This window comes from Lampris incognitus, chromosome 6, assembly GCF_029633865.1.
Source record: "Lampris incognitus isolate fLamInc1 chromosome 6, fLamInc1.hap2, whole genome shotgun sequence".
Lineage (NCBI taxonomy): Eukaryota > Metazoa > Chordata > Actinopteri > Lampriformes > Lampridae > Lampris > Lampris incognitus.
This window is the reverse complement of record NC_079216.1, coordinates 57,533,293-57,545,514: the sequence shown is the minus strand read 5'-3', so window position 1 is coordinate 57,545,514 and position 12,222 is coordinate 57,533,293. Positions and strand designations below refer to the sequence as shown.

The window sequence follows — 12,222 nt, the reverse complement described above, 5'->3', positions numbered from 1 at the left end:
GTTTCTGAAGGGGCATTTTGAACCCTAAAGTTTGGCTTATGCTCCCTGGCATCTCGTCAGTTGTTGGCAGCCTGAAATTCCATATTTGGTCAGTGGGGTGGAGTGTGGGAGGAGCTGGGGCGAAACCGCAGTGGCAGACAGGTTGATAGACCAGACCCGTCAGTCAAGGCAGCCTCAACATGCCACTTTTTTAATCCGTAATATCTCCTTAATGGAACAATAATTTTCAAAATGACTCGACATTAGCAATTGAGACCCCAACTTCTTGTAGAAAACATTTATTATCTCTACCAGGCAAAAATATTAATACACACACATGCATTTGGTTGCGTGGGGGGGGGGGGTATCTGTCCATGGCTAATCTTGCAAACTACTGTACCTATAAGCCTAACATTTTTTTTAAGTTATGACTGTATGATGAAGAACCTCTCATGGCTGCGGTGAATCAAAACTTTTGAAAAACATTTGTTCTAGCTACCCCCCTCCCTCTCTTCATTCACTCACTAGCTCGCTCGACCAACGCTGCTTTCTGCCGCTGCCCGATCTGAGTCAACCATGCGCATTCGTGACTCCCATCTATGTTTGGGTCAGATCGGGCAGCAGTAGGGTCAAGACCAAAACATTATGTACTCAGGTATGAGTCCTGGAAAGTAAACAAAAAGTCGATCGTATTTCATAAGCCAGCAAATCATTCACTGCTGATCTCAGCACAGAACTGGAGAAACACTGGATGAACCAAAAATAATTTGCTTTATTCACCTCGTCGCCACGTGGAAATGCCAGTGTCAAAATTCCGCTGTAATAATACAATTTCCAGAGTAGGAGTAATCACAGTCACAGCTGGAAATCATCTCAGCAGCTACAACAAAACATTCCCATGGCTGAGCTGTTTTCTTACCGTTGTTTATGAGTGAAAGTCAACCAGCAGAGCAGCCAGTCACCTTCATTCTATTTATTTACCCCCCCCCTTTTTTCTCTCCAATTGTACCCCTCCAACTACCCCACTCTTCCGAGCCATCCCGGTCGCTGCCCCACCCCCTCTGCTGATCCGGGGAGGGCTGCAGACTACCACATGCCTCCTCCGATACATGTGGAGTCACCAGCCGCTTCTTTTCACCTGACAGTGAGGACTTTTGCCAGGGGAATGTAGCATGTGGGAGGATCACACTATTCCCCCCAGTCCCCCCCCCCCCGAACAGGCGCCCCGACCGACCAGAGTTCACTAGTTCAGCGACCAGGACACATACCCACATCCAGCTTCCCACCCGCAGACACAGCCAGTTGTGTCTGTAGGGACGCACGACCAAGCCAGAGGTAATACAGGGATTCGAACTGGCGATCCCCGTGTTGGTAGGCAACGGAATAGATAGCTATGCTACCCGTATGCCCCCTACCTTCATTCATTTTATATCATGAAAACTGCAACAGTTAAGTACATTGAGTCTTTCGATAAAGGCTTTGAAATTATGATCGCCTGCTCCCGTCATTTCATGCCAGACTTGGTCGCTTTCGTGTGAGGGTCCACCTAGGAGGCTGCACATCCTCAGACTGACAGGCAAACATTCTTATTAGGTAGATTTTTTCGTGTGAGCACTGCAAATTGAAACTTTTTTTCCCCATATTTCCCGTTATTGAAAAAAATGCGCATTCAATCGACTTGGGCGCTGCCCAAACGTTTTATAGTGGCAGGAAAAACACTGTTTTTTCTGTCCCTGTGTACGTGCATCTCCCTTCTCCTGGTAGGTGAAAGAGGGTGGGGTTGTCACCAAGTTCAAACACCGAAGAAAGGGAGACGTACGCCTGGCAGAGATCTGCACTCCACTGTGTGCACTCTTCTAGTTGACTTTGGGAATTCTCTAATTGACTTGCATTGGCCCGGAGGTTTTTTTGGAGCCAGCCTCCAGGTGGCCATTTTGGAACTGCAACTTAGGGCACTTCCACATTGGCTTCAGCTTCCAGCCCCGGTGGTTGCCATTTGAATTTAGCTCGTTTTTCCTCCCTTCCAGGTAGCCATTGGTTTCCATTAATTCGGAACAAAAGTCAGAGATATGTTTTTTTTGGGGGGGGGCGGCAAAGTTAAGTTATCTTGGCGGGATAATGCTGTTGAAACGGTTGACTGATATGACAAGATTGCCGTGGTGGTAACAGGACTCAAAATAATGTTGCCTAAATGTCCACTGTGAAGGATAACATATCGAGCAAGTTTCAAGTGTACAAGTTGATTCTCATGCTGCTCTGAAATGAATCGAATCCAGTGGCTGCCTGGCAGTTCGGAAAATCACTGAAAAAAACAGTATGCTTTGGAAAATATTCCGGAGAAATATAAAGTAGACACTATGTGTAGTTAAGGGGCTAAAACGTGGGAAAAACTCTGGTGTGGCCCATTTTTGCACCACGTCTTTGTGTTTTTACTGTTTTTGTCTCTGTCTTGAGCATACTAAGACGATTTCCTTTCAGCTCCAAGTCAAAATACTGAACGACAAAAACTCACACGGTCTTGCAGCATTTTTCCAGTTGTTTTAGTATTTCAATATGGACGTTGTACTTTTCAAAAACAATCTCAAGATGCTTGTGTGGGTGGAAAACTTTCCACTTTCTCCACATTAGTGTGGACATTAACAGTTCCAGCCCTTTTTTTGTTGCGCTGCGACCAGCACTCATTAAAAGTTCATGTGATCTCATCCATCCGTCCATCCATTTTCCAAGCCGCTTATCCTAATTAGGGTTGCGGGAGCCTATCCCAGCAGTCGTAGTCATGTGATATCAGTGTCCACCAAATAAAAGCCTGTGACACCAAATGGGGGTCAATCCTTGGTTTAAGAAACGAGATCAACATTATGTACAAAAGCAGCCCCTCCCCCACTATTCTTTGCATCTAAGAAATGCATTTTTGAATCCGCCGATTGTGCTGATGCTTTTTCAAAATACAGCTTCCCCAAATACTTTGAAATGATGCAACAATAAAACTGATTGCAGAGCTGAGAGTGGAGGTGGATGCTTCGTCCCACCACCACCCGGTCCTCAGAGATGGAAGCTCGTCCTCCGGCTACTCCAGCTCTCCCTGCTCCCCACGCACCCCACTCTGCCGTGACATGACCTTTGACAGGACCAGAGACATTCACAGACGTGAGTCTTTGCACTGAACCATCAGACAGTGAAATGAGAGAAATCACATGTGCGTTTGAAGAAAAAGTGAAGTAGCATAGTGAGAATTTTATTTCCACTAGTTGAAATACTGTTATTACTTGTAAAATTGATACACTAGTGGGCGTCCAGGTAGCGTAGCAGTCTATTCTGTTGCCTACCGACACGGGGAATGCCGGTTTGAATCCCCGTGTTACCTCCAGCTTGGTCGGGTGTCCCTACAGACACAATTGGCCATGTCTGCGGGTGGGAAGCTGGATGTGGGCATGTGTCGTGGTCGCTGCACTAAAGCCTCCTCTGGTCGGTCGGGGCGCCTGTTTGGGAGGGGGAACTGGGGGGAATAGCGTGATCCTCCCACGCTCTACGTCCCCCTGGTGAAACTCCTCACTGTCAGGTGAAAAGAAGCAGCTGGCGACTCCACATGTATCGGAAGAGGCATATGGCAGTCTGCAGCCCTCCCCGGATCGGCAGGATACAATTGGGGAGAAAAGGGGGGGGGGGGTCCAAAAAATATATACTGACAAGTAGGAAGTGACCTCATGAATATTAATTTACCTCGGCATGAATATGAATTTGGAAATACTCAGAGTAGTTTCAACATACAGGCTAATCAGTTGTTATTTTCGACATGTTATAACTATGTCTGCGTAGCCTGCACATTTGTAATTTGGACTAGTTACGATTCAATTTCACCTTGTCAGAATGGTGATTGTGGATATCAGAAATGGCTTGCTTAAACCAACATAGTTTGAGCAAACATGCTCTTTCAAATGAATTGAAAAATAGGAGGGTGAAACATTATTGTGTCTGTGTTTATTTAAAGGGTCCTGACCACAGAGACTTGAGGTCTAGTTGCCCTCCGTTTTCCATATTCCTCCATATTTTTTAAATCAGTTTAATTGCTGGACAGGAAAACAGTCTTACATTTGGGCAGACTAATGAACAGATCAATTGATTGCAATCCATAAAATTGTTCTTTGTTAAGAGTAATATGTGGATGTGTGGATGCATACTCAATAATCCAGGAAGGAAATCACAGGAAGTTGAATCAGTTCGTCAGGGCACAACGTTCTCCCAAAAAATGTTGTGCCCAGATGAACTGATTCAACTTCTTGTGGTAATTTGTGGATATTTTTTTTTATTATTTCAATTGCATCCTTTCACACTCTGCTTCGTTTTATACATCTATACATTTTTCTCTCTCTCATATCCTTCCTTTCCAACCAGTTTTCCCTTTCTTCCTTCTCCATGTCTCACACACATATGTGCGCATACTTACTTAGTTACTCAAACTGTATTGAAAATGTATTTAAAAGTTCTAAAAGTGCACTTGAATATATACAATATTAATTGTATTCATTAATACAGTATTAAAAAGTTCAAATGACAGGATGATACAAAGTAGATATAAATTATGCAGAATGAAACAGTGAGATAATTATAGAAGTAGATAGACTGGTGCAAATAAAAGTAAAGCTAATCAGTTAAAAGTAAGGTTAAACCAGAACAGTGCACTCATTAGCGTGCAGAGCTCCACCAGGCGTACATATCTGTCCTTCTCCGGTGTTCGAACTTGGCAATAAACCGACTGGGAGAAGGGAAATACACGCACACACGGACAGAAAGACCAGTGTTTTTCCTGCCATTATAAGACTTTTGCAAAGCACCCATGTCGATTTAATGGGAAATATGGGAGGGAAAAACAGTTTTTAATCTGCAGTGCTCAAGCTAAAAAAAAAAAAAAAAAAACGTTTTACCTGTCAGTCTGTGGATGTGCAGCGCGACCAAGTCTAACATGAAATGACAGAGAGACGGCTGTCAAAGATCTCAGTTGTGTTTAACCGTCACGGCTTTCATGATATGAAATGAATGAAGGTGAACGGCTGCTCTGCTGGTTGACTTTCATTCATAAACAACAGTAAGAAAACCGCTCAGCCATGGGAGATGTTTTATTGTACCCGCTGAGAGGATTTCCAGCTGTGACTTTAATTCTTCTCTTGAAATGGTGTTTTTATAGCGGCGTTTTAACAGGGAGACTATGACCCTTCCCGCGTGGCAGCCAGGTGAACGAGGCGAATTATTTTTGGTTCCTCCAGTTCTCCTGTGTTGAGATCAGCAGTGAACGATTTGCTGGCTTGCAAAATATGATCGACTTCTCGTTTACTTTCATGACTCATACCCGAATACGTAATGGTCGAGTGAGGCAGCGAGAGAAAGCGGTGTTGGTCAAGTGAGCTAGAGAGTGAATGAAGAGAGGGAGCGGCAGTAGCGAGAACAAACGTTTTTCGAAGATTTTGAATCACCGCAACCACGAGAGGTTCTTCATCATACAGTCGTAACTGTGCACAAAAAAATTGAGGCTAATAGGTCCAGTAGTTTGAAAGAATAGCCACGGACAGATACACATACACACACATGTGCCCAAACGCATAACCCCCCCCCCCCCCCCCAGGCCACCGCCTGGCCGAGACAATAAAAGTTGAAAGTTTGATCAATGTAAGTTTAAAGAATTGGTTTAAAAATTCCCACTGAGCCGGCCTCTCTATTGTCACTGGGCTCGGGAGTTCTACAGTTTGGGGTCATACTCACACACACACACTCACACACACGTGTCTAATATCCCAACATTGCATATGCATAAGTACACACTAATGCAACCGTAACAGTAAGAGTAACTCTGTCTGTCTCAGGAACGTCAGGCCCGGACACGGCAGGAGGAGGTTCGGAGAAGGACCGGTCTTGTGTTGTTCTCCTCAATTCCGGCTGTCCAACAGGCTCCAGTCGCCCCACGGCCCAGGTCCTCCCCGTCCAGACCGACCCAGTAGCTCCTCTTCCACCACCCTGTTCCTCCCATCTCCCCTTCAGCCTCCCCCAGTCCCCCCAGCATCCACAGGCCAGCTACCCACAGACATTCCTGTCCCCAGGCTCCAACCCTGCACGCATCTTGGCCTCCCCACGTAAGCCGAGGCCTCCTCTTCTGTGTCCAGAGGACAGGAACAAGCCCCTGGGTTCAGGCCTGCCTGGTACCGGTGCCGGATTTGGGGTAGGGGTTGGGTTAGGGCACGGTCCAACCATGGGAATGGGGATTAAGTTGGAGAATCTATTTCCTGGGCTGAATATGGACGGCTCGTCTCCTATTCACCCTTCATCGCCCCTGCACTCCTCCTCCTCCCTTCAGGACTCAGTGGTCTGTCGAGGGCTTGTGGGGGGAGCTGTGGGTCCACGGGTAGAGACAAGTTCAGCTCTCACCTCCACCTCAAACAGCCTACACCACTTCTCCCACCCCCCTCTCCACTTCCACCTCTCTTCCTCCTCATCCCCCACCCCATCCAGATACTACTCCTACCCCTCTACTTCTTCCTGTTTTTCTTCCATCTCCTCAACTTCCTTCCCTTCTTACTCTTCCTCTGCCTCCACAAAGTCAGGCCCCCTATCCGGGAGCTCCAGCGGTGGGGGGGGATTTGTTCCCTTGGCAACCGGGGGCAGCATCCCTATGGCAGCGGTGCACGGCACCACTTACTGCCCTCCCCCACCAACCACCACCCCCTCCCCTTCTCCCCTCCCCTCCTGTTCGCTGGAAGGCCCTGTTGCCAATCAAGGCTCAGGCCATGCCTCCTCTGTATGTGTTTGCAGCTCATGTGGTTGTCGTGGGAACTGTGGCGCCTATGGGACGTTGCCGGGGTACGCTGCAGCTGGCTACCTGCAGCCGATCTCGGCGGGGCCCTCCCTCTTCACCCTGGGCCCTCTGCTCCATCTCAGCCCCCTGATAACCACCTCCAGTACCGTGGGCGCCGCCGCAGCACCTTTCTCCTACCCACTGGTGGCACCGCCGCCCATTTACCGACACAGCCCCTTGTCACATGACCAGCAGGGCTTCAGTCTCTACCAGCCACATGGCAGCATAGTGGGAGCTGGAGGCCAGAAACGTTTAGCGGGGAACCTGTCATGTTATAACTGCGGTGCCAGCGGACACAGGGCTGATGACTGCAAACAGCCACCTATGGATTCAATGCAGCAAGGTGAAATTATCAAAATTATATTCACATGTGAGAATCCATGACTCTTTGAACGATCCTATATGGCGCTATCAGGCAAATAAGTCAAATTTATTTGTATAGCCCTAAGTCACATTTTAGTTCCAGAGGGCATTACAATAACAATTACATTCTGTATAATGTACAACACCCCCTACCCTTAGAATTTCAAGTGGATGAGGGAAAACTCCATCAAAAATTTGTCAGGTTTTATCATTGTTATCGTCTGTGTTTAGACACAAAGCAACTCGTGCATCTTGAAAGAAACTCGCTCACACACATACTCAAGGTTAGCAAACTCCATCTTTAGACGTGGGGAGGGGCAGCAAAAAACTAAAAATTGTTAGCAAGACTTAAGAGGCTTGAAAATGGAAACAAACATTACAAAAAAATCAAGTATTTAGAAATTAATATGAACAAAAAGTATAAATATGCCCAGAATGTATGGAGTAGATGGACAAGTATGCAAAATTGGCAATAGTCAACAAAATATGCAGAAAATAATTGTAAAAATTTTACCAAGTGCAGAATGCACATCAAACGTGTATAAGAAAGTATCGATACTCGAGTGTATCGTGAAACTATCTTCCACAATATTTTATAGATTTTCAAAAACACCGATTTGAGTCACAATCAATCGATCAATCAATTATTAATCAGTGTTAGGATTACACACAAAGAGATGTTGGGAGTGCCACTACATTGTGTACCTTGCATCTCTGACCACTAGGTGGCAGGTGCAGTATTGTAACAGGGCTGCACAGAACCACAACAAGCAGGCGTTGGCTGTGATTTCTTATTTTATACATATTGAGGTACTTTCGTTATGACATTTTTTTTTCAAATATTTTGCTAAAATTTGCAGTACATATTGCAGTGTTTACAATATCTTAAATGGTAAATGGACCGCATTTTATATAATGCTTTTCTAGCTGCAACAGCCACTAAAAGCACTTTACAATTAATGCCTCACATACTATTTACCCACGCAAGCCACACACGCACTCGTAGTCTCGTACACTGGTGGCAGTGTCAACCAAGCAAGGTAACAACCAGCTCATCCGGAGCAGATGGGGGTTAGGTGTCTTGCTCAGGGACACATCCACATTTTTGCAAGGAGGAGCCGAGAAACAAACTGGCAGCCCTCCAGTTCCCGGATGATCTGCTGTACCTCCTGAGCCACTGCCACCCCATCATCCACCTCATCATACTATATCACAATATAATTGAATTGTGGCACATGTGTTGCAATATGACTTGTATTGTCATATTCTTTGTCAGTAGATTCCTACTAGAGTATTTAATGGTAACGTGACAAAAGTAAAAATAACAGTAATATGCCAATGTACAAACAGTCACAAAATAAGACATTATGTAGCAATAATGACAAATTGTACAGTATATAACAGTAATGACTTAAAGTGCAGTATATACCAGTAGCATGGACACAGATGCACAGATTATACCAGTAATGTGAAAGTACACACCTGTACTCACGAGTGTATGTGTCTGGTGGAAATGTTTTGCGTATGTATGTTTGTGTGTGTGTTGATGTGTGTGAATGTGAAGAAGGTTTGTGGTAGCGGGATCAGCAAGATAATATTCCACCACTAAAAAGAGACAGGTAAAAGTGAAGTGCATTGTTATTATGAACCTCTGGCATCGGTCAGCATAGGACAGTGTTAAATAGTCTGGACAGCTGCTGGCACTCTACACGGGTGGATCCGTGGGTCAAAGAGCACTTACACATGTCCTTTTTCAACCCTATTTATTGATTCATTGTCATTTCATTGTTTTCATTTATCCTATCCGTTTTGACAGATATAAATCGCGTTTTATTTCCTCTCTGGTCCCGTCCTGCGTTGCAGTAGTTTTAAGGGGCCTTGCTCATTCCAGCTCTATATCTTTATTCTGGGGCTCCACTATAGTAGCTTTGCATGATTCGCAGTTAAAAAAAAATCCTTATTTATCTTACATTGGCCCTTTTGCAGCCCCTCAGTTCATCCTCTGTTTGGGCTATTTTCTCTTTAAGGCCCCCCGCCCTAAAAGCCCACTTTCTTCTGATTGGTTAACTTCTGGAAGCCTGCCCAGGGGGCAGCACCCAGTGCTTGTGAGCACAGTCGCATACCCTTGTCGCTGTTGTGCTGAACTCTGTTTCCCTGTCCAGATCTGTTTCCTCCTAGCCAGAGTTTGATACAACACCGGGACACTTGATTAACCTTAACCTAACCTTAAAATGAACCTAACTCTCACCTTAACCTAATTCAGGGGTGTCAAATATATGGTCCGCAGGCCAGAACCGTCCTGCCAAAGGGTCCAATCCGGCCCACTGGATGACCAAGTAAAGTGTGAACATTGCAGAGAAGTACTTAATTCCAATTTTTCAATAAAATGCATTGCTGTTCCCGATTTGCCCCCTGGGGTCACGCTGTCCTAATAAGAGTAGCAGGCCCTATGCTGGATACGCTATTATAGATCCCATTTGCTTATGTACAGGCTACATGACACCACACCAGTGTAGGCTACTGTTCATACAGGAGCCGCCGGTGGAATATGGCTTTGTCAAAAAGGAGAAAAGTGGACACAGAGTGTCAGGTTTTCTAAGAAAAATGGATCAGCTCCTCTTTCTTCAGAGGTGAACGGGAAGCCAGTGTGCTTGGTGTGTTCACAGCACATGTCAGTGCTCAAGGAATATAATATTCGGCGCCACTATCAGACTAATCATGGTGAAAAATAAAAGAAGTTGCAAGGACAACTGAGGACAGAGAGGATAAATTGTTGGCGGGTTTGAGGAAACAGTCTGTTTTTAGTCATAGCCGAGAGATCAGCGATGCAGCTGTGAAAGCTAGCTACCTTGTTGCTAACGAAATAGCATCAACATCAAAGCCATACTCTGAAGGTGAATTTGTGAAGACATGCCTGCTGAAGGCTGCAGAAATCATGCGCCCCAACGGGCTTTTGCCAACGTCAGCTTGACAAGAAACTCTGGCAGATAGGATTTCAGATCTTGCTGGATATTTGGATAGACAAATTAAGCAGAAGTTCAAGTTATTTGTTGCATTTTCGATTGCAGTTGATGAGACCGCAGACATTACAGATGTTGCTCAACTGGCCATATTCATTTGAGGTGTTGATGAGACTTTGACTGTCACCAAGGTGTTCCTTGAGTTAGTGCAGGTGACAGACCCCACAACAGCGAATGTCATTTTCAACTCTCATTGGAGTGCTGGACAGGGTCGGGGTGGACTGGGCCCATGCTGTCAGCCTGGCCACAGATGACACACCATCAATAATCAGGAATAGGGCAGCTGTTGAGACAAAATTTAGAGAGAAAGTACAAACTGCAAATGGATGGCATAGTTTTTGGACTTTTCATTGTGTTTGCACCGTTGCAAGTCATTAAGAATGGTTCACATCATGGGAGTGGTTGTCCGAACTGTTAATTTTATCCTAGCAAGAGGTCTGAATCATTATCAATTTGACAGCCTTCTTGCTGACATAAATTACCCATGACCTGCCACACCACACCGAAGTAAGGTGGTTAAGCTGAGGAGCCGTGCTGATGCATTTCTTTGATTTACAAGAGGAAATTGGACAATTTATGGAGCAAAAGGGAAAAAGCAGTGGCGAAATTACAGGATGCAGAATGGCTGCATGACCTTGCATTTATGGTGGATATTACAGAGCACTTGAATAATTGGAACAAAATGATGCAAGGCTGCAACAAAGTTGTCACACAGTGTTATGACAGCATATGCGCTGTACCACCGATGACAATGTCCCCACCGACACAGCGGCCGGGGAAGGGGAGAAATCCCACATTAAACAGGCCCTGGTTAAGTGCGGTTATCCTAACTGGATGTGATTTTTAGATTGTTTAACATAATCTTGGAAAGTGAGAGGATGCCTGAGGAGTGGATAAGAAGCATACTGGTACTGATTTTCAAGAACAAGGCCGATGTGCAGAACTGTAACAACAGCAGAGGTATAAAGTTGATCATCCACAGCATGAAGATATGGGAAGGAGTAATAGAAGCTAAGTTAAGAGGAGGGGTGATGATTAGCGAGCAGCAGTATGGTTTCATCCCACGAAAGAGCACCACAGATGCGATGTTTGCTTTGAGAATGTTGATTGAGAAGTATAGAGAAGGCCAGAAGGAGTTACACTGTGTCTTTGTAGATTTAGAGAAAGCATACGACAAGGTGCTGAGAGAGGAGGTGTGGTATTGTATGAGGAAGTCAGGAGTTGCAGAGAAGTATGTAGGAGTGGTGCAGGATATGTATGAGGGAAGCGTGACAATGGTGAGGTGTGCGGTTGGAATGACAGATGGGTTCAAGGTGGAGGTGGGATTACATCAAGGATCGGCTATGAGCCCTTTCTTGTTTGCGATGGTGATGGACAGGTTGACGGACAAGATCAGGCAGGAGTCTCCATGGACGATGATGTTTGCAGATGACATTGTGATTTGTAGTGAGATTAGGGAGCCTGGAGAGGTGGAGGTATGCACTGGAGAGAAGAGGAATGAAAGTCAGTAGGAGCAAGACAGAATAGATATGCCTGAATGAGAGGGCGGACAGCAGAATGGTGAGGATGCGAGGAGTGGAGTTGATGAAGGCATATGAGTTTAAATACTTGGGGTCAACTGTCCAAAGTAATGGCCAGTGCAGGAGAGAGTGCAGGCAGGGTGGAATGGGTGAGTGTCAGGAGTGATTTGAGACAGAAGGGTACCAGCAAGAGTTAAAGGGAAGCTTTACAAGATGGTTGGGAGACCAGCTAAGTTGTATGGTTTGGAGACAGTGGCACTGATGAAAAGACAGGAGGCGGAGCTGGAGGTGGCAGAGTTGAAGATGCTAAGATTTTCGTTGGGAGTGACAAAGAAGGATAGGATTAGGAATGAGTATATGAGAGGGACCGCTCAAGTTGGACGGTTTGGAGACAAAGCAAGAGACGCAAGATTGAGATGGCTTGGACATGTGCGGAGGAGAGATGCTGGATATATTGGGAGAAGGATGCTGAATATGGAGCTGCCAGGGAAGAGGAAAA

General features: G+C 45.6%; 1 protein-coding gene across 1 annotated transcript in view; it reads left to right on the top strand.

Annotated features, from left to right (window-relative positions):
* The window catches only part of zcchc14 (zinc finger, CCHC domain containing 14), a 50,066-nt gene that overhangs the window by 30,106 nt on the left and 7,738 nt on the right, over positions 1–12,222 (top strand). Inside the window, exons 13-14 of the mRNA XM_056281629.1 lie at positions 2,977–3,126; positions 5,835–7,163. Of these exons, the coding sequence (XP_056137604.1) occupies positions 2,977–3,126; positions 5,835–7,163 (1,479 nt within the window). The remainder of the gene's footprint in view (positions 1–2,976; positions 3,127–5,834; positions 7,164–12,222) is intronic.